This window comes from Cherax quadricarinatus, chromosome 53 (genome assembly GCF_038502225.1).
Source record: "Cherax quadricarinatus isolate ZL_2023a chromosome 53, ASM3850222v1, whole genome shotgun sequence".
NCBI classification, from domain to species: Eukaryota; Metazoa; Arthropoda; class Malacostraca; order Decapoda; family Parastacidae; genus Cherax; species Cherax quadricarinatus.
In genome coordinates this window covers 23,568,963-23,592,393 of record NC_091344.1, presented here as the reverse complement: position 1 = coordinate 23,592,393, position 23,431 = coordinate 23,568,963, and the positions used below count along the sequence as shown (strand labels likewise).

General features: G+C 42.8%; 1 protein-coding gene and 1 pseudogene across 1 annotated transcript; both read right to left on the bottom strand.

The window, feature by feature from the left end:
* Nucleotides 1-103: 103 nt before the first annotated feature.
* On the bottom strand, nt 104-20,974 carry LOC128692186 (glutamate receptor U1-like). The gene is made up of 14 exons (XM_070096265.1): nt 20,843-20,974; nt 18,403-18,539; nt 12,507-12,644; nt 12,171-12,264; nt 10,889-11,116; nt 9,438-9,541; nt 8,569-8,659; nt 6,692-6,850; nt 5,158-5,320; nt 3,704-3,918; nt 2,327-2,452; nt 1,501-1,649; nt 379-707; nt 104-135 (listed from the first exon to the last, which is right to left on the bottom strand). The coding sequence occupies exons 1-14, from the start codon at nt 20,972-20,974 to the stop codon at nt 104-106; spliced, it is 2,097 nt and encodes a 698-aa protein (XP_069952366.1).
* Nucleotides 20,975-21,103: 129 nt separating this feature from the next.
* Nucleotides 21,104-23,431, bottom strand: part of LOC138854247 (glutamate receptor ionotropic, delta-2-like) — a 46,221-nt pseudogene continuing 43,893 nt past the window's right edge.

Genomic DNA, 23,431 nt, shown 5'->3' with positions numbered 1-23,431 from the left:
CAGTCGTGGTCACCACAAATTATAGTTGACTCTCAGACTAAAAATACTCGTAAAAGTTTTATAATGATTTCGTGTGAATTAAGTCGTTACAAATAATGAAATGTTAGCTTGAAATTATATAGCCAGATGAACTTTCTGGAAGTTATATTAAGAAAAATACTAAATGTAATGTGTAATTGAGGTTAAAATAAGAGGAAAAACAGGCCCCTCGAGGTTTTTTTCATGCCAGTGAGGGGTTTTAATCCCCTTCTTTAGATCGATCCTTTGTGCCTCCCAAGCATTTAATGCTTCCCCATAAATATAACAATAATATTCCATAAAACAGGAGCCATATCATACAATAAATTTTAGTAGTGAGTAAAACGACTGCGGTAATACCCTGGTCAGAGCGGTGGTCAGTGCGGTGGCCAGCGTGGTGGTCAGCGTGGTGGTCTGAGTGGTGGTCAGGGTGGTGGTCAGGGTGGTGGTCAGGGTGGTGGTCAGAGATGATCCAGAACCTTCCCCAGACTACAGTGTCAGCGAGGTGGATCAGGAGAGCCAGGCAGGCACCCACACCCAGGATAAAGAAGTGACCAACGAAGTTCTTCAGCTGAAGAGGCTTGGGAGCCCAGGGACCAGACACCCTCCCTGCTGTACACTTGTTGGCTCTGGGCCAGTATTGCTGCCTCCACTTGTTGAACAGTCCGGACTGTGCCATTTTGAGAATCCTGATGAAATAGTTCATTAACATTATAACTTATGAAGCTTTCGAAATACCGGGGCCCAGTTCCTGGATCCATAATGTGCCTCTGTTATCTTTTGACTAGCGCCGCCAGCATGGATCTGGGATGCATAATAAAGCAATAAAACCAATGAAAAATTTAACGTGTTGAGATGGCAAACAAAGACGAAGAGGATATACTTAGGGTTATTAAGCAAGGATAACCCAGCCAGGTAGAGCACAAGTAACAAACTGACTTAGCAACTGACAGGACCCCAGTCAAATACTGGCAGGAAAGGAATAGACAAGTGACCTAATTCCTGTTACTCGGCAGTAACTCTTTTTAAGCACAGATCATTACATAGTGCTATCCTATATATATATATATATATATATATATATATATATATATATATATATATATATATATATATATATATATATATATATATATATATATATATATATATATATATATATACATATATATATATATATATATATATATATAAATATATATATATATATATATATATATATATATATATATATATATATATATATATATATATATATATATATATATATATATATAATCACACACACACACACACACACACGCACGGAGAGAGAGAGAGAGAGAGAGAGAATTGCAGTGTAGACAGACACTGTATACAGTCTTTTTTTGCACCGTTTCTGTCTGCGAGTGAACTTCCTTATATCATCGACAAAGAGTTCACTGCAGTCGGATCTTCCGCTATACATGCTTGTCATTCACTCTTCACTGACCGGCTACTCACTCGGCATTGAAGAGCTGGAGGTATGTTGAGTTTTGCTGAAGTATCCAGCCGAAGCCGCTGCTGAAGAAGTACTGATTGACTTGTGCCAGACGACACTGCTTGGTGGCCTGGTAATCCTCCTCCATAGCGAAGTCAAGCCAAGATTTTTCCTTGTCAGGGAAAAGTTTTTTGAGACGGTAACTTTACTTTTTTGGGGATTTATTAGTGTACGTTGCAGGGATAAGCAAATACATTGTTAGTCAGATCTTTTGTTTACTAAGGTGTTCATTCATCACAGTTTGTCTAGATGATAGAATAAGAGTAGGGAAAGGAATCAGATACGTGGAGAGAGGATACAGAAAGAGCCAGGACAGTAGATGAGGAGAATCAGTAAGGGACAGTGAGAAGCAGAGAGACACAAATAACCCGCACATAGGACAGAGGAGCTTACGACGACGTTTCGGTTCCACTTGGACCATTTACAAAGTCACACAGACACAAAAGAGTAAGGAAGCCAGTGTATATAAGTGAAGGAGACAGGGACGGGACAAAGAGAGGTAGAAACAGAAGTAGTGATAGTGGTAATACTGTGTGGGAGAGTCGAACCTGAGGAATAAACCACGAGGATGACAATATAAAAGTTGCGAAGATGATAATGATGTACAATACCGACAAGTTGATAAGTAAGACACATGTTCAAAAAAATAGGAACAAAGATACCTAACTGCTGCACATGTGTCTTATCAAGGTAAACGTTCCACATATCAAGGCTATGGAAGGGCAGGACGAATGGATATAAGGACCAACAGATATGAGGTATAAGGACAAGCAGGTATAAGGTGCATACCTTAATAAAGGCAATGTGTTTTGTCAGCACGGCTTCGAGTCCCTGGCGGTCAGTCTGCACCAAAAGGTCAGGTCGTTTCTTCAACAAACGACCAATCTTGTAGTAAGTACTTGGAGGCTCGGCACTCTGTAAGTCAACGAACAGGTTTAGCCCTTAGCTTTAATAATAATAATAATAATAATAATAATAATAATAATAATAATAATAATAATAATAATAATGAAAGTTATTTAACTTCACTTAAAAAACAGAACACTACATTGTCGCGTTGGTTAAATTTATAAGGTGCTAAACCCGTGTGAGGTTATTCAGCTCAAAGAGCAGCTACGTGGTTTATGGTTCTAATCCGAAGGATCCAATTGTAAGTGAAAGTGGTTAGAACCAGGTATATGGTATCAAGTTGTGGAAATGACACTTATACAGCCACTTAATACATTTATGGGAAAATTGTGTGGGTCCTGGGGACCTTGTTAACAGTGATGTCAGGAGTACAAGAAACAGTACGTAACTCAGTGGTTAACGCAATGGTCTGTGAGTTCCATAACTCAGTCGCCATAGGTTCAACCCCCACCCGTTCCCTGGTTTGTTTACATTCGTGTCATCGCGATTTCCTGAGTCATGGACCTCAGCTCGTTCACATAACTTGAGCTGATCAGACAGCTAGTGCAAGGAAGCATCGTTTATCGTAGTTTCCAACATTATTACGTATAAAGAAGTGAATTGCAACATATCCAAAACATCCTGGGGAAGGGGATTAATAATCCAATCGTAAATGTTAATCCTTTGTGTTGATAATCCGGATAAAATCTTCATTTTTTAATCCCCAGGTTTGCTAATCGCGGCTCAGCCTCTGCTTAGGCAGACTTTACAAAAACCAACGCAAGGAAAATCATGTGAAGTTTTTGTAGTTTAATTGAGAAATCTACAACGAGGCAGTTGAAAACTTCGTTTTACAAAGCAGTCAAAAATTTAAAAAAAATATATACTATGCGAGAATTTTTTTATTTTTTTTTTGGGGGGGGGGGGAATTCTGAGCGAGACGCTTTCAGAATCGGGTGATTTGTAGCCAAGTGATTAATTTGTGCCAATCGAGACGTTTTAGGAAGCTTTCTTACAAGTGCTGCCCCTGTTCACCTAGCTGTAAATAGGTACCAGGATACTGATTGTCCTGATTGTACATTGTTAGTTGATGGGTAAGACGCGTGTGCAACACTTGGTATCTTTATTGACGAAATTATTGGCCTGTGCTGCGGACTTCATCAGTTGAATGCAAGGAGACGGCAGGCAAAGCGGAAAGGTAGTCTGGGGTAATCAGTCAGGCTTTTAGCTTTGCTGGAACATAATCTATTAGCAAGTACAAACAGTCAGTACACGCACCGAGAAGAGGGCGTCGTGTGGTGTACTGATCCGGTAACTCCAGAGTACCTTGTCCTGGTTAGCCAGTTCTTCCAGAGAGTTGATAAGGTTGATCTTACGAGGTACTGTTAGGAAGGCGATCAGCGTGCTGGTGTAGGCGTAGATGACGACGACCGAGAAGATGCACCATACTCCATACAGCAGCCGCACCGGCTCTGTCTGCCGCATGCGGCCGTCTGCACGACACAATAAATGGTTCATAAAACTGACAAGATGATAAATTAAACACCTGTACAACACTTGGGTATCTGTATTGCGGAAATGTTTCGTCACACAGTGGCTTCATCAGTCCAATACAAAGAATGGGTGAAGATCAGAAGGAATTTGAGGTAATCAGTCCCTCAACCTGGAGTCGACGTAATCAGTATATCAATCTTCTGAAGACTGATAAATTTAGCGCACATGGTGGACTTTATAAAGCTCACTGTATGGGAGAAACGTAGTGAATAAAGGAACAAATTATAATACATTTGTGTATATCTCTTTATTATCAGGACTCATACAACCATTCTCACTCATACACAAATACACACAGGAGAGAGAAGCTTATGACGTCTACTTAAGCTCCTCTCTCCCATGTGCGAGTTAATTTGTATATTGATCAAGTCACGGTATTGTGCCTCTTTGTTCTTTATTCTCATTCGTTTTCATCTAATCTACCTTTAAAGCTAATAATTAAGATATGGGATCTGAAAATGCTTTTTTTTAGTAGTGCAAAGGCGGTTTCATCTCTTGGTTATAGGTTTAGATGAGGACTAGAAGCAACTCACACGAACATCCTGGAAGAGGAGGTACTAAAGAAAGCCTATTGGCCCAGAATCAAAAGGTTAAACTCTCCACCCAAAAGCCTTACTAAAATCCAAATAAACAATATCAAATTCTCTATCATCAACAGCTTTAAAAGTTTTACTGAAGAAAGTTAGTAAATTAGTTAGGCAGGAACTGCCCCTCGTGAGTCCATGTTGAGTACCAGTCATTCCATCCAGACGACCCTGGAGGCTTGCCAAAGAATTGGATTCAGTAATACTACTTGGCAGAAGATTTCACACTTCCATTATCATTAATGACGCTTATCATGAGGAGTAATGAGAGAAATAGATCGTAAACAAGTTACTGAAATGTCGCTGGGTATGGGAATGTTTGTAACCGACCTGAGGCAACGAATCAACCTTAACTTAATTGGTGCGTATTACCCGACTAGCTGATGAATAAGACATGTCACATTTGTATTCGACTGAAGAAACCTACTGATTAGACGACACCTTTCGGCATAGAGATATCCAAGTGTTGGACATATCTTATTCATCAACAGACTCAACCTACCCTCCAGAAGAGGTAACAAAACTGACAAAACATGCAGGATTTTCATTATCCCACCACCTAGGAAGGGGTGAAGCTACAGCTATGGGACTCACTCTGCATTACGAGGCTGGTGGCACACTCCCACACGTATTTATGGATCGGGTACGGAGGCCCGTTCATGGAGTGCGGGTACAGCACAGGCAGCTTTCCTACGTTAGCCAGCATCCACAGGCACGGACCCACCAGCAGGATACTACCCACGATCCCAATCCACACCTTTCCACCGTAAGGACAGAAACAAATAAAAGATTAACTTTATAATTCAGTGGAAAAAGTTAAACCCTTGAGGGTTATAACAGTCTCTGGGGAGAACAGAGGAGCACTGAAGAACTACTGGCTCATGCTAGCAGATTGAGACATTTATGCAACATATGGGAAACTTTATTGAAGAATCATTTCGCCACATAGTAGCTTCATCAGTCCAATACAAAGTAGAAGGGTGTAAGGAGAGGAGGAGTTTGAGGTAATCAATCCCTCAGCCAGGAACCGATGTGTTCAGTCCATCAATCTTGTAGAAAGTACAGCATATGGTCGGAGAAGAGACTTATATACTGTACTCAGGAGAGTCTTAGCAGGAGGCGGGATCACAGAGGACCCATCCACTAGTGTAAGTAGGTCTTCGTCCAAAGGTTGGACAAGTGTTGAAGAATTCCTTGTATCAAGATCCCATGATGTTACAGTGTCTGACAGATGTGATGAATGGTTTTGAAAACCAACAAGTTGAAGATTGAGACACTTATGCAATATATGGGAATCTTACGCCTGTCTGCTGTGTATGGACTGATGAAGCCACTGTGGGGAGAAACGTTGCTTCAATAAAGATTCACATATGTTGCATAAGTGTCTCAATCTTTAACCTGTCTGTTTTCAAAACCATTTATCACATGCTAGGCAGGTCTAACTCGAACCCAAACATTAGCGCTGATAAATTTGCCCAATTGTATTATTAAAGCTACTCACGATATTAGTTTCAGTAATGTTACATCTGGCAGTTTATTGCTCACATAAACATAAGTTAGACACGTTTGCAACATTATTTAAAGTGTTTCAACAAAACCACTAAACAGAAATAAAAATTGTGAGTTTCGGTTTGCCTTAAACCATCATCCTGTCCGGGACAGACCGAAATGTGATGTTATTTTCCATTACAATTTACAAGATTTGTTATGGTTACTTTCAGTGCTGATTGTGTGACCTCTTTTCCGTCAAATTATATTATGTTTAAATTAATCAGGTCTGCAAGTGTATATAACTGAAAAACACAAAAAAAGTGTAAGAAAACGGGAGAAAGGAGGCAGTAAAAAGGAAGCAGGTTTATGAACCATATAGAGGCCTAGGCTGCGACCAGAGGAAAAAGAAGACAGGGCCATAAAGAAGAGAAAACACAAAATAAACATCATAAACAACGGAGGGAAAGGAAATAGTCTTCAGAAACAAGAAGAAGAATGAAAAGATGAAGCAGAGGAGATGATGCCAAGAGAGAAAGCACCTTCCAAGATATCTATACATTTAAATGAAAGACCAAATCCACACGTCTGACTCAATGAAAGGTGTGTTGAAGACTCCGTCAGTCAGTCCAAAATTTACCTGCCAGGAGAAGGGCTCCAGGAAGGCGAGGAAGTTGTCGTGTTCCTTGGAAGAAGGCAGAAGAATGGTGGAAGGCTCCTCGTAGAACTCGTGAGTGAAGTCTATCACAGTCTCCCTGGCCTGGGTGATGGTGAAGCCATTGACGGCGAAGTCCACCATCTGAAACACAGCAGCAACGTGAGACCAGGCCCAAAATATCGACAAACTGAGGCCAAAGACCCTACGTTTCTTAGGGACTCTGGCATGAGACACATGTGCAACACTTGAGTATCTTAATTGTGGAAACGTTTTGTTTAAAAGTTCATGTAAAGAATAAGACTAGAGAAAGCTTATTAGATAAATGGGCACAAGCAAAATTAATGAGACGTTTATTACCTCAATATTACTCTCTTCAGGAGCTTTGTCAAGCCTGTATAAGCAGCACAGAGACACAGAAAGTACATAAAGGGAATGAAGATGCAGGAAACGGAACGTAATAAGAATAGCAAGAGAAGTAATAGTAGTAGTAGTAGTAATGGTGGTGGTGGCAGAGTAAAGCTATTACTAGAAGTAATGTTAGAATTAGAAGTCAACACCAGAGTCTCCTTAGCCAAGGTATCCATCAGATATGTGACCAGGATCAAGATGAATCTTAAACTAGTAAACACGGGGCTTTGCATCATCCCGACAGGAGACTGAGGTGAGGTATATATTGGGGAAAAACAGCCACAAACCTAGAGACACGTCTGAATGAACGCATCTAGGTGTGAAAATGCGACGGCCTGAATAATTCAAGTATATAACACTGGAACGCCTTCGGCCACTTAATGGAACGAAATGACCGATAAGATGATTTCGTTAGGATTTTTAACCCCGGAGGGTTAGCCACCCAGGATAGCCCAAGAAAGTTAGTGAGTCATCGAGAACTGTCTGTTTTATTTCCATTGTGGTCCTCAATCTTGTCCCCCAGGATGCGACTCACACCAGTCGGCTAACATCCAGGTACCTATTTGCTGCTCGGTGAACAGGACAACAGGTGCAAAGAAACGCGTCGAAATGTTTCTACCCCGCCGGGAATCGAACCCGGGCGGTCCGCATGTAAAGCGAGAGCTTTGCCAGCCAGGCCACAGTGTCACCCTATACATTGTCCTCCCTGCGGGGACTCGAATCCCGGTCTCCCGAGTGACAGGCGGGGACATGCCCTTTTAGTTATTCTGAAACCAGACACCTGCAGACGTAAATGCCTAGAAGCTGCATTAATCTATACTTCAGATAGTGTTACACAGGTTCAATGCTAAGTCTGTCTCCTGTCATTGTACGATACCTCGCCTGTCATTGTACCATACCTCACCTGTCATTGTACCATACCTACCTGTCATTGTATCATGCCTCATCTTGCATTGTACCATGCCTCACCTTGCGTTGAACCATGCCTCACCTTGTGTTATACCATGCCTCACCTTGCATTGTACCATGCCTCGCCTTGCGTTGCACCATACCTCACCTTGCGTTGTACTATGCCTCACCTTGCGTTGTACCATGCCTCACCTTGCGTTGTACCATGCCTCACATTGCGTTGTACCAGTCCTCACCTTGCGTTGTACCATGCCTCACCTTGCGTTGTACTATGCCTCACCTTGCGTTGTACCATGACTCACCTTGCGTTGTACCATGCCTCACCTTGCGTTGTACTATGCCTCACCTTGCATTGTGCCATGCCTCACCTTGCATTGTACCATGCCTCACCTTGCGTTGTGCCATGCCTCACCTTGCATTGTAATGCCTCACCTTGCATTGTACCAGTCCTCACCTTGCATTGTACCATGCCTCACCTTGCGCCATACCATGCCTCACCTTGCGTTGTACCATGCCTCACCTTGCGTTGTACCATGCCTCACCTTGCGTTGTACCATGCCCACCAAGCCATCGTATGTTCCGTTTGGCATTGCTACTCCCCATTTTCCGTCGTAAGACACTACCATCTTGTACCTGAAGGAGAAATGAGGAGTCCTGTAGAGGGAAGGAGAGTACCTGAAGGAATCAGTTAGGTACCTGAAGTACATGTAGGAGGCAGAAAGTTACCATTATGAGTACTTCTGTTGTAATACCTTAAGTATTGGAATATACTGGCTTTAATAATAATAATAATAATAATAATAATAATAATAATAATAATAATAATAATAATAATAATAATAATAATAATAATATCACAAAGGCTTATCATTTTTTTATATTTTCAGTTTTATTATCACCAGTTATTAAACTTTGTTTTCTAATCCTTATTTTTAATCATTATTTTTATTCTTATCCTGAAGTTCTTAAATTCTTTTTTTGTTGTTTTGAAATCGAAATGTTTTAATTCTTCCTTTCTAAAAATTCTTATATTTTTAAAGCCCACTGTGTGGGCGAAACGTTGTCACTGATAAAGGTAACCACTGCATCAGTGGACGTCTTTATTAACGTTTCTCGGCTACGTTATCAATAAGATTAACGTAACCTTACCTAACCTAACCTAACCTAACTTAACCTAACCTAACTTACCCAAAACAAACCTAACTTACCCAAAACAAACCTAACTTAACCTAACCTCACTTAACCTAACCTCACTTAACCTAACCTACCTTACCCAAAACAAACTTAACAATCCAAACCTAACCTAACCAATATGGTGCTGGTATTCTTGCATTAAAGAGAACGTGTAAGAACGATTAGAGGCAGTACCTTTTAGGTTCTGACGCCTGGTGAACCTCTGGACAGAACTTACGTGAAGTTGAACCTCTTAGCCATCTCCTGGAGCATCTCCATGCAGAATCCCTTGGCCTCCGTGATCTCCTGGCCAGCCATCGTCAGTGTAATGAATGGTGGACGCTGTGACAGAAGGAAGAACTACGTGTCAACAGTCTGGTAAAAACAGTGAAGATAGTCTGGTAAGAACAGTGAAGATAGTCTGGTGAGAACAGTGAAGATAGTCTGGTGAGAACAGTGAAGATAGTCTAGTAAGAACAGTGAAGATAGTCTGGTGAGAACAGTGAAGATAATCTGGTAAGAACAGTGAAGATAGTCTGGTGAGAACAGTGAAGATAATCTGGTGAGAACAGTGAAGATAGTCTGGTGAGAACAGTGAAGATAGTCTGGTGAGAACAGTGAAGATAGTCTAGTAAGAACAGTGAAGATAGTCTGGTGAGAACAGTGAAGATAATCTGGTAAGAACAGTGAAGATAGTCTGGTGAGAACAGTGAAGATAATCTGGTGAGAACAGTGAAGATAGTCTGGTGAGAACAGTGAAGATAGTCTAGTGAGAACCGTGAAGATAGTCTGGTGAGAACAATGAAGATAATCTGGTAAGAACAGTGAAGATAGTCTGGTGAGAACAGTGAAGATAGTCTGGTGAGAACAGTGAAAATAATCTGGTGAGAACAGTGAAGATAATCTGGTGAGAACAGTGAAGATTGTCTGGTGAGAACAGTGAAGATAATCTGGTGAGAACAGTGAAGATAATCTGGTGAGAACAGTGAAGATAATCTAGTGAGAACAGTGAAGATAATCTGGTGAGAACAGTGAAGATAATCTGGTGAGAACAGTGAAGATAATCTAGTGAGAACAGTGAAGATAATCTAGTGAGAACAGTGAAGATAATCTAGTGAGAACAGTGAAGATAATCTGGTGAGGACAGTGAAGATAGTCTGGTGAGAACAGTGAAGATAATCTAGTGAGAACAGTGAAGATAATCTAGTGAGAACAGTGAAGATAATCTAGTGAGAACAGTGAAGATAATCTGGTGAGGACAGTGAAGATAATCTAGTGAGAACAGTGAAGATAATCTAGTGAGAACAGTGAAGATAATCTGGTGAGGACAGTGAAGATAATCTGGTGAGAACAGTGAAGATAATCTAGTGAAAACAGTGAAGATAATCTGGTCAGAACAGTGAAGATAATCTGGTGAGAACAGTGAAGATAATCTAGTGAGAACAGTGAAGATAATCTAGTGAGAACAGTGAAGATAATCTGGTGAGAACAGTGAAGATAATCTGGTGAGAACAGTGAAGATAATCTAGTGAGAACAGTGAAGATAATCTGGTGAGAACAACCTGGTAAAGATGTAAATTATGTTGATTATTGTTATTATTATTATTATTGTTGCTGTTATGAGAGGCTGATAGACTGAACATGGAGTGCCTGAGAGAGAGAATAAAGGAAAGACCGTCAAAGACTCACTTCTATTGTGGCCACCACCATATGTCTGCCGTTCAGGAAGGCTCGACCATCTGCCAGCAGACGTGCGTATGACTGGACGTCCTGAAAGGAAGCCACACCTCCTTTCACCTCCTGCAAGGACCCTTTACTTCCCTCCAGCTTCTGCAAGGATTCTATACTTTTCTCTAGATCCTGCAAGGAACCCACACTTTCTTGCACATCCGCGAGTGTCTTCGGGTACTCGTGTACCTGCTGGTGCACACACTTCCACCGGAAACTGCCAGAGAGAGACAGAGAGAGAGAAAGCGTTGACATAAGTGTGAGAGACATTGAAATATTTGATGCTAGCTCATATTTGATGCTAGCTCACTTTTAGTCCTTCAAAGGACGTGGTTTAATCCTCATTAAAGGATCGTGATCAACTTCCATCATCCCCTCCCCAGTGCACCGCCCTTCTTCATGGATCAAATCTGATTGTCTGCCAATCAGGAGCTGCGATATGCTGCAGCAGGTATACACTGATTGTTACGTTTGTATGTATAATGTTCGCCAAGACCGGGGTCCTGGCACAGGTCTGCTCAAGCACTGTTTTGGACAGTTCATCTGGACACTGAGTGTCACAGTACCGTGGGTGAAATAACTCCCAAGAAATACAAGCAATGGTACAAGACGGGGCGAAACATCGCCTAGAGATTCTTCTCTCAGCTTCTGATATGTTGTGTTTTAAGAAAGTTTTAATGTAAGATGGAAGTAGAAACTACTACTACTACTACTACTACTACTACGACTACTGCTACTACTACTACTACTACTACTGCTACTACTACTAATAATAATAATAATAATAATAATAATAATAATAATAATAATAATAATAATAATAATTTTCTGTAATAATTATAATAATAATAATTATTATTGTGTACTTGGGGAATCTATCAACACAAGTAGACGGTACAGTGTCCGGGGAAATAGGAAGCAATAGGATTTGATCCAAGGAAGATGAGGGTAGCTTCGACTCCTAAGATCAAGAACTCTTCACCCACCATGAAGGGTAACTGATACTACTCCTTGAGGCTTGACGTACGGGATGTCACCTTGAGATCGAGGGGTTATTGTTAGTGCCTTCTAGTTTGCCTTAAATAGTGTAAACTGGAAGGCGGTATCCTTGTGCGGGTTTTTCAAGAGGCTCGATCCTCCGTCCGCCGAAGAGTGAGACGGGCATGCTACTCTCGTAGTGAGGTTTTCCCCAGAAATAAAAAAAGGTGCAAGTCGAAGTCTCTATCTGACTTCGATGACTCACCTGGAGTTCTTCGGGAGGGAAGCAGCGGTGGAGGGCAGGTCTTGGACCACGAGGCTTCCAGGGTAGACGGTCGCTCTTGGATTGCTCACCACCCCTGTTGAAGGAGAGGTTAATCTGGGATTGCTCACACATTGAATGTCCGTGGTTCAATCCCCGGTGCGGGTGGAAACATTGGGGCGTGTTTCCTTAAGACACCTGCTGCCCCTATTCAGCTAGTAGCACGTAGGTACCTAGGTGATAGTCACATTACACCTGCTGCCCCTGTTCACCTAGCAGCAAGTGGGTACCTGGGAGTTAGTCGACTGGCGTGTGTCGCATCCTGGAGACAAAATTAACCTAAGTTGCGGGAAATGCTCTGCGTAACCAGGGGCTTTCAATATAGTATGGCACTGACAGCAGGGAATATCAGGGCAGATACCCTTGGGGTTATCAAGGGTACTGACAAACATATCTAGTACAGAGTTATCAAGGTGCCTGTGGGAATAAAAGCACACTATGGGACCTTGTAAAACGTTCATTAAAGAAACGTTTAGTTACAACACTATCCTTTACAAGTTTGTGTGGAGTACTTGGTAAACGTAGGATATGAATTGTGAGGAGAGAAGGTGACGAGGAGTCGTGAAGTGAGAACCCATGTCAGGTGAGGAGAGTGATGTGTGCTGTGGAGCGTGAGCCACGACTCACAACAGCTGGCAACTTGAGATTAAGACACATGTGCAACATCTGGGTATCTTTATTGTAGACGTTTCGCCATCCAGTGGCTTTATCAATACAAATTCTAGGACATAACTTGAAAACAGTAGAACTATGTGCAGAAGATGAGGTAATCAGTCCCTCAACCTAGGAGTAGGTGCGAAGAGCACCATAGTCGTGGAGATTCTGAAGCAGAAGAAAGGAGCCTGGCGCTTATATAGTAACGTCAGGTGTAGCAGACGAGGGCATATTCACTGGTAGGCGGGATTCCCCAGTGGAAGTAGGTCCTTCCCAAAGAGTTGGGTTAATTGTAGTAGTAGTTGTCGTAGTCGTGAAGGTTATGTACATATCCTCAGAATTAAGATTCCATGATGTTGCAGTGTCTGACAAGTTGTGTACGAATGGTATATAATACTGACAAGATGAGATTAAGACACATGTGCAACATCTGGGTATGGAACAATGCTCTTCTCCAGACTGAGGGACTGACCACCTCAAAACTTTAAGGGTGATGGACTGATTACATCGTCTTCAAGTCTCTTCTGCTTCTATCAACTTTTCTGTACTCGACTGAAGAAGCCTACTGTGTAGGCGAAACGTTTCGAAATAAAGATACCTAACTGTTGCATGTGTCTTACCTAACAACCTGTCGGTATTGTATACCATTTTGATGTTCAATGGCCATGTTAGTGACAGAGGCGACACTGGCGGTGATGGAACTGTCTTTCCTAAGTAATTTAGAAGAGTTCTCACATAAGAACATAAGAAAGAAGGAACACTGCAGCAGGCCTGTTGGCCCATACTAGGCAGGTCCTTTACAATTCATCCCACTAACAAACATTTGACCAACCCAATTTTCAATGCCACCCAAGAAACAAGCTCCGATGTGCAAGTCCCACTCAAATCCAACCCCTCCCACTCATGCACTTATCCAACCTAAGTTTGAAACTACCCAAAGTCCTAGCCTCAATAACCCAACTAGGTAGACTGTTCCACTCATCAACTACCCTATTTCCAAACCAATACTTTCCTATGTCCTTTCTAAATCTAAACTTATCTAATTTAAATCTATTACTGCGGGTTCTCTCTTGGAGAGATATCCTCAAGACCTTGTTAATATCCCCTTTATTAATACCTATCTTCCACTTATACACTTCGATCAGGTCTCCCCTCATTCTTCGTCTAACAAGTGAATGTAACTTAAGAGTCTTCAATCTTTCTTCATAAGGAAGATTTCTAATGCTATGTATTAATTTAGTCATCCTACACTGAATGTTTTCTAACGAATTTATGTCCATTCTATAATATGGAGACCAGAATTGAGCTGCATAATCTAGGTGAGGCCTTACTAATGATGTATAAAGCTGCAGTATGACCTCTGGACTTCTGTTGCTTACACTTCTTGATATAAATCCCAGTAATCTATTTGCCTTATTACGTACGCTTAGGCATTGTTGTCTTGGTTTAAGGTTGCTGCTTACCATAACCCCCAAGTCCTTTTCGCAATCCGTATGGCTAAGTTCTACATTATTTAACTTATAAGTGCTAGGGTTATGGACACTCCCGAGCTTCAGAACCTTGCATTTATCTACACTGAACTGCATCTGCCACTTTTCTGACCAAGAGTAGAGTTTGTCTAAATCCTCCTGAAGTTCCCTAACATCTACGTTTGAATCAATTATCCTACCTATCTTCGTGTCATCGGCGAATTTGCTCATATCACTAGTAATTCCTTCATCAAGTTCATTGATATATATTATAAACAACAACGGGCCCAAGACTGATCCCTGTGGTACGCCACTTGTTACTGATCACCACTCGGATTTAACCCCATTTATGGACACTCTCTGCTTCCTGTCTGTGAGCCATGATTCGATCCACGTCAGCACTCTTCCCCCAATGCCATGAGCTGCTACTTTCTTCAACAGTCTTTGGTGCGGAACTCTATCAAATGCCTTACTAAAATCTAAGTAAATAATATCAAATTCTTTATCGTGGTCAACAGCCTCAAAAGCTTTACTGAAGAAAGTTGATAAATTAGTTAGACAAGACCGGCCTCTTGTGAATCCATGCTGAGTATCATTAACCAAGCTATGCTTATCGAGATGGCTTCTTATAATTTGAGCTATAATTGACTCTAGTAATTTGCCTACAATTGAGGTCAGGCTTATTGGGCGGTAATTTGACGGTAACGACTTGTCCCCTGTTTTAAAAATAGGAATTACATTAGCCATCTTCCACATATCAGACACTACACATGTTTGAAGAGATAAATTAAAAATATTAGTTAATGGTTCACAGACTTCCATTTTGCATTCCTTTAGAACCCTTGAAAAAACCTCATCAGGACCCGGTGACTTATTTTGCTGCAGTTGGTCTATCTGCTTCACAACCATTTCACTAGTGACTGTGATGTTACATAATTTATCTTCTTCTGGCCCACTATAAAAATTAATTACCGGAATATTATTAGTGTCTTCCTGTGTAAAAACCAAGATAAAATAATTATTTAAAATCAAGCACATTTCATTCTCTTTGTCAGTAAGGTGCCCATAGTTATTTTTAAGGGGACCTATCTTATCTCTAACTTTTGTTCTATATACCTGGAAAAAACCTTTTGGGTTAGTTTTAGAATCCCTAGCAACTTTAATTTCATAGTCCCTTTTAGCTTTTCTTATCCCCTTTTTAATGTCCCTCTTAATGTCAATATACTGATTCATAAGATGACCCTCGCCTCTTTTGATACGCCTATAAATTCCTTTCTTATGCCCTAGTAGATATTTCAGCCTATTATTCATCCATTTTGGGTCATTTCTATTTGATCTAATTTCTTTATAAGGGATAAACGTTCTTTGAGCAGCATGTATTGTGTTCAGAAAACTGTCATATTGATAGCTCTCTTCGTTACCCCAGTCAACAGATGATAAGTGTTCTCTAAGCCCATCGTAATCTGCTAAGCGAAAATCTGGGACTGTTACTGAGTTATCCCTACTATCATACTTCCATTCAATTCTAAATGTAATTGATTTGTGGTCTCTAGCACCCAGTTCCTCTGAAATTTCTAAATTATTAACAAGGGATTCATTGTTTGCCAGAACTAAGTCAAGCAGGTTATTTCCCCTTGTAGGTTCTGTCACAAACTGCTTCAAAAAACAATCCTGAACTACTTCTAAGAAGTCGTATGATTCTAAATTCCCAGTCAAGAAATTCCAATCAATATGACTAAAGTTAAAGTCTCCTAGAATTACTACATTATCGTGCCTTGTGGCCTTAACAATTTCCTCCCATAGTAGTTTCCCTTGGTCCCTATCTAAGTTTGGGGGACGGTATATCACTCCTAAAATCAGTTTTTCATGCCCCTCTGAAAATTCTATCCAAACAGACTCTGTATGTGTTACTTCAGACTTAATACCCGTTTTTATGCAACAGTTCAAGCGATCTCGGACATACAATGCCACCCCACCCCCCTTCCCGATACTTCTATCTACTTGGAACAATTTAAAACCCTGAATGTGACATTCCGAAGGCATGTCCCGACTTTTTGAATTAAACCACGTCTCAGTTAAGGCAAATACGTCAATGTTACCTGCACTAGCAACTAATCTCAACTCGTCCATCTTATTCCTAGCACTACGGCTATTAGCATAATAAACATTGAAAGACTCTCCTTTCTTTTTACCCTTCCTGCTCATTTCTGTTTTTCTATTAAACCTATTACTGTCCTTATCACCCAGTGTCACTGGCTTTTCAATATCTACCTCGTTCTGCTTATTACTAGTTCCTCTACAACTCATAATATTACTACACTGGGACTTCACTGTTTTCCTGCCAAAACCCATACCACTAACTATTCCTAGTTTAAAGTCCTAACAGCTCCCTCCACTGCAATTGCCAGTGCTCCCACCCCAGACCTAGATAAGTGAACCCCATCCCTGGCATACATGTCATTTCTGCCATAGAAGAGGTCCCAGTTGTCAATGAATGTTACCGCATATTCCTTACAGAATTTGTCCAGCCTGCAATTGACACCAATTGCCCTGGACAACCATTCATTTCCAACTCCTCTCCTTGGCAAAATACCACATATGACCTAAAACGCTTTCTTGATAGTTGTGACAGGATCGGCAGGTATAACACCAGACACAAACATCTCTGTGACATTCCCCGTGTCCGACTAAACCTTTACAAAAATTCAATGTATTTCAAAGGACCTAAAATCTGGAACACCCTGCCTGAAAACTCTAGAACTGCAGACACACTCATCACTTTCAAAACTCCAGTTAGAAAACATCTTATCTCCCTGATCCACCCCGACAACTAACTACATGATAACCACCTGGTGGTTCACAATTACACTCACTCACCCACTGACTATAAACACAGGAATACTAATCTTAATCTTAAAATAATGAATCCTAACTAGTCATAAGTTTGCCTATGATACTCCAATATAGACACTTTGTATTGTGCTAAAACAAAAGCATTCACATTGCTAAACTCACAAATTGTGATGTAGTCACTTAGCCTTAATACCATAATCTGTAAAGATTTAATGTTAAGAATTAATCTAAGTCTGCCCGAAATGCCTAGCCATGCTAGGTGTCCTAGTGGCCCCTCTGTAATTAGTATTTTATAACATGTAAACCACACAATATCGAAATCCTGTAAACCCCACATTGTAACCCTTATAGAGAATAAACTTGATTTGATTTGATTTGATTTGATTTGAGGGACTGATCACCACATCTCTTGTACACAGTCTTCACATTATGTCCTTGTATTTGTACTGATACAGCCACTGGCTGGCGAAACGTCTACAAATAATGATACCCAGATGTTTCACATGTGTCTAATTCTAGAATTCGACTACTGCTGCTTCTGTTCCCTGGCGTGAAATCTTTTTTCATCTCTGTATCGAGTAAAAACGCTGCAACGCTTAGGCCTTTCATTCGTGTTTTTTAAATGAATAAAACGCACATTGCGCCTTATGGCATTGTGTTTTGAAGACGTTTCTCCTCTGGCAGACGAAACGTCTTCAAGACAAAAATGCCATAACCCTCGTTAAGTGTTTTATATCTGAACATACTGTGCATTACCAAGGTATTTAATACTTGCTCTCCTCTCGTATATACGGTACTGACTACCTTACCTTCGTGTGTTAGTGTGACTAGTTAATGGATATTTGTGTACTTTATTCTGGTATTTACCCACCATTTTGCTTCACTTACGAGGAAGTGTGTTGGCAGTAGCCACAGGTGCTGCAACCTTGAAGACAACTTCCAGGAAGAGAGGAAGGAGGTGGGGGGTCAGTCTTCCCTCCATGTTAGAGGCAAAAAATTAACTTCTTCGATGATAAGAAGCCTTGTATAGTTTTTTACAGAAGGGGAAGAGCTAGGTGGTGATGGCTTGATCGCCAGGGGAGAAAAAAAAAAACCTCTTTGACTTGAGGTTTTCGTCTTAGTAGAGCCGGACGTGTGTTGAGCCACAGGTGTTCTTGCAGGATCTGCCACACGACAACGGCTGCTTGTCTGTCACTGACCTCTGTAGACAGCTACGAGCCTGCTCACGCAAGCGTTCACCGTAATGCACCGTGCGTAAGAGGACCTTGTTATTCCAGCCCACGCGCAACAGTGGCTTGAAGGTGCCTGCAACTGCAGGCAAGTTGAACTTCAGCGCCTATAAATATAAAAATAAAGCATTTATTACACTATAGAGGTAAACGAAAAAAAATTTCTTCCTTTCTTTGCGTTTGTAAGATGCCAAACGAATGACTTGTGTCCCACAGCACATGGCACTGAGGACAACTTACTGGCACTCTGAGCTGGTCATTGCGACACGGGCATCAATAATAGCTTGCAATGACTTGAAAAATCTTGATAAGACCATAAGGAACACTGCAGAAGGCCTACTGGCCCATACAAGGCAGGTTTCAGTTAATGTTGTCATTCTGCCATACTGCGCCTCAGACATACTCAACACTCACAGTTATCTTTGAGTAAGACATATGTGAAACAGTTGAGAATCTTTATTGCTGAAATGTCTCGCTTACTCCTTGGGGTGAAACGTTCCAGCCATTAATCTTGAGGAATTACCTTTTGAGGAGGTTAGTCACTCAGCCTGGAGAAGATTTCAACTTCTTAGCCTTAGAGAAGCATGTGTCTAGTATGGGGCAGTAGACCTGCTGTAGTGCTCCTCCCTTCTTATACTCTTATGGAACAATGTCGATATTGTTTACCATTTTCGTAATTACATCTGGGTATCTTTATTACGGTGACGTCTCACCCACCAGTGACTTTTACTTCAATTCAGAGTCTTTGCTGGAGACAGAGGAAGATGTAGTCAGTCCCTCAGTGACTTTCTGATCGCAGGTTCTATCCCCACCGGTGGTATGCTTTGTTTGCAATCGTGTCATTATGATTTCGTGAGTCAGTCCCTCAGCCTTGAAGGAAGTTGAAAAGAAATAATATGAGGGACTGACTACCTTAAATCTACATCTCGAAGGGTGATGGACTACTTACATCGTTATCATATCTCTACTACTTCTGCTGCCTCTGTACTCGACTGAAAAAGCCTACTGCGTAGGCGAAGCGTTTCAAAAATAAAGATACACAACTATTGCAAAAGTACCTTATCCCACACCTGCAGACAGGTTAAATGTACACGTGTACCTTTCCCCACACCTGGAGACAGGTTAAATGTACACGTGTACCTTTCCCCACACCTGGAGACAGGTTAAATGTACACGTGTACCTTTTCGAACACCTGCAGACAGGTTAAATGTACACGTGTACCTTTCGAACACCTGCAGACAGGTTAAATGTACACGTGTACCTTTTCGAACACCTGCAGACAGGTTAAATGTACACGTGTACCTTTTCGAACACCTGCAGACAGGTTAAATGTACACGTGTACCTTTTCGAACACCTGCAGACAGGTTAAATGTACACGTGTACCTTTCCCCACACCTGGAGACAGGTTAAATATACACGTGTACCTTTTCCCACACCTGGAGACAGGTTAAATATACACGTGTACCTTTTCCCACACATGGAGACAGGTTAAATATACACGTGTACCTTTTCCCACACCTGGAGACAGGTTAAATATACACGTGTACCTTTTCCCACACCTGGAGACAGGTTAAACATACACGTGTACCTTTTCCCACACCTGGAGACAGGTTAAATGTACACGTGTACCTTTTCCCACACCTGGAGACAGGTTAAATGTACACGTGTACCTTTTCCCACACCTGGAGACAGGTTAAATGTACACGTGTACCTTTCCCCACACCTGGAGACAGGTTAAATATACACGTGTACCTTTCCCCACACCTGGAGACAGGTTAAATATACACGTGTACCTTTCCCCACACCTGGAGACAGGTTAAACATACACGTGTACCTTTTCCCACACCTGGAGACAGGTTAAATGTACACGTGTACCTTTCCCCACACCTGGAGACAGGTTAAATATACACGTGTACCTTTTCCCACACCTGGAGACAGGTTAAATGTACACGTGTACCTTTCCCCACACCTGGAGACAGGTTAAATATACACGTGTACCTTTCCCCACACCTGGAGACAGGTTAAATATACACGTGTACCTTTCCCCACACCTGGAGAGAGGTTAAATATACACGTGTACCTTTTCCCACACCTGGAGACAGGTTAAACATACACGTGTACCTTTTCCCACACCTGGAGACAGGTTAAATGTACACGTGTACCTTTCCCCACACCTGGAGACAGGTTAAATATACACGTGTACCTTTCCCCACACCTGGAGACAGGTTAAATATACACGTGTACCTTTCCCCACACCTGGAGAGAGGTTAAATATACACGTGTACCTTTTCCCACACCTGGAGACAGGTTAAACATACACGTGTACCTTTTCCCACACCTGGAGACAGGTTAAATGTACACGTGTACCTTTCCCCACACCTGGAGACAGGTTAAATGTACACGTGTACCTTTTCCCACACCTGGAGACAGGTTAAATGTACACGTGTAGCTTTTCCCACACCTGGAGACAGGTTGAAGCGTAACAAATCAGAGAACAGCGTCTCACTATCAAATTTTAAGAGAAACAAATTGAAGTGCATCTCGTGGCCGCATCCAGACTTAGAAAACTTATCTGTATGCAGAAACACTTATTATTTGAACATTTTAACTCCGCGACTGGTCAGATTTAAAGGAATAACAATAACGTTTTGAGATAAATAGCGCTTGTTTTACGGTTGTGGGTGCCTTGATGCTGGTGATGGGTGCCTTGATGCTGGTGATGGGCGCCTTGATGCTGGTGAAGGGTGCCTTGATGCTGGGGAAGGGTGCCTTGATGCTGGTGATGGGTGCCTTGATGCTGGTGATGGGCGCCTTGATGCTGCCTTGATGCTTGATGCTTTAGTGATGGGTGCCTTGATGCTCGTGATGGGTGCCTTGATACTGGTGATGGGTGCCTTGATGCTGGTGATGGGTGCCTTGATGCTGGTGATGGGCGCCTTGATGCTGGTGATGGGTGCCTTGATGCTAGTGATGGGTGCCTTCGTGCTGGTGATGGGTGCCTTGTTGCTAGTGATGGGTGCCTTGTTGCTAGTGATGGGTGCCTTGATGCTGGTGATGGGTGCCTTGGTGCTGGTGATGGGTGCCTCGATGCTGGTGATGGGTGCCTTTATACTGGTGATGGGTGCCTTGATGCTGGTGATGGGTGCCTTGATGCTGGTGATGGGTGCCTTGGTGCTGGTGATGGGTGCCTCGATGCTGGTGATGGGTGCCTTTATACTGGTGATGGGTGCCTTGATGCTGGTGATGGGTGCCTTGGTGCTGGTGATGGGTGCCTTGATGCAACACACACACACACACACACACACACACTGTAGGTCCCCACAACACACACACACTGTAGGTCCCCTCAACACACACACACACTGTAGGTCCCCGCAACACACACACACTGTAGGTCGTCGCAACACACACACACACTGCAGGTCCCCGCAACACACACTGTAGGTCCCCGAAACACACACACACTGTAGGTCCCCGCAACACACACTGTAGGTCCCCGCAACACACACACTGTAGGTCCCCGAAACACACACACTGTAGGTCCCCGCAACACACACACACACACACACACACACACACACACACACTGTAGGTCTCAGCAACACACACACACTGTAGGTCCCCGCAACACACACATACTGTAGGTCCCCGCAACACACACACACACACACTGTAGGTCCCCGCAACACACGCAGTGTAGGTCTCCGCAACACACACACACTTTAGGTCCCCGCAACAAACACACACACAGTGTAGGTCCCCTCAACACACACACACACACTGTAGGTCCCCGCAACACACACAGTGTAGGTCTTGGCAACACACACACTTTAGTTCCCCGCAACACACACACACGCAGTGTAGGTCCCCGGAACACACACACACTGTAGGTCCCCGCAACACACACAGTATAGGTCCCCGCAACACACACACTCTGTAGGTCCCCGCAACACACACACAGCGTAGGTCCCCGGAACACACACACACTGTAGGTCCCCGCAACACACACACTGTAGGTCCCCACAATACACACACTGTAGGTTCCCGCAACACACACACTGTAGGTCCCCACAACACGCATACACTGTAGGTCCCCGCAACACACACACTGTGGGTCCCCGCAACACACACACTGTAGGTCCCCGCGACACGCACACTGTAGGTCCCCGCAACACACACACACTGTAGGTCCCCGCAACACACGCACTGTAGGTCCCCGCAACACACGCACTGTAGGTCCCCACAACACACACACTGTAGGTCCCCGCAACATACACACTGTGGTTCCCCACAACACACACACACTGTAGGTCCCCGCAACACACACACACTGTAGGTCCTCACAACACCCATACACTGTAGGTCCCCGCAACACACACACTGTAGGTCCCCACAACACGCATACACTGTAGGTCCCCGCAACACACACTGTAGGTCCCCACAACACACATACACTGTAAATCCCCGCAACACACACACTGTAGGTCCCCACAACACACACACACAGTAGGTCCCCACAACACACACACACACTGTAGGTCTCCGCAACACACACACACTGTAGGTCCCCGTAACACACTCACACACACTGTAGGTCCCCGCAACACACACACTGTGGGTCCCCGCAACACACACACTTTGTAGGTCCCCGCAACACACACACACATTGTAGGTCCCCGCAACACACACACACTGTAGGTCCCCGCAACACACACACTGTGGGTCCCCGCAACACACACACTGTAGGTCCCCGCAACATACACACTGTAGGTCCCCGCAACACACACACACTGTAGGTCCCCCCAACACACACACTCTAGGTCCCCGCAACACACACACACACTGTAGTTCCCCGAAACACACACACACTGTAGGTCCCCGCAACACTCACACACTGTAGGTCCCCACAACACACTCACACACTGTAGGTCCCCGCAACACACACACACTGTATGTCCCCGCAACACACACACTGTAGGTCCCCGCAACACACACAC

Bases quoted from the DNA above. Each gene is read 5' to 3' on its own strand.
- LOC128692186 (XM_070096265.1), bottom strand. From the start codon at position 20,974: ATGCACTTCAATTTGTTTCTCTTAAAATTTGATAGTGAGACGCTGTTC. The intron at 12,265-12,506 runs GTTAATTTTGTC...CTCCTTCAACAG, and splicing joins GAGCATTTCCCGCAACTTAG to GGGTGGTGAGCAATCCAAGA. The intron at 11,117-12,170 runs GTGAGTCATCGA...GTGCACCAGCAG, and splicing joins TCCCTCCCGAAGAACTCCAG to GTACACGAGTACCCGAAGAC.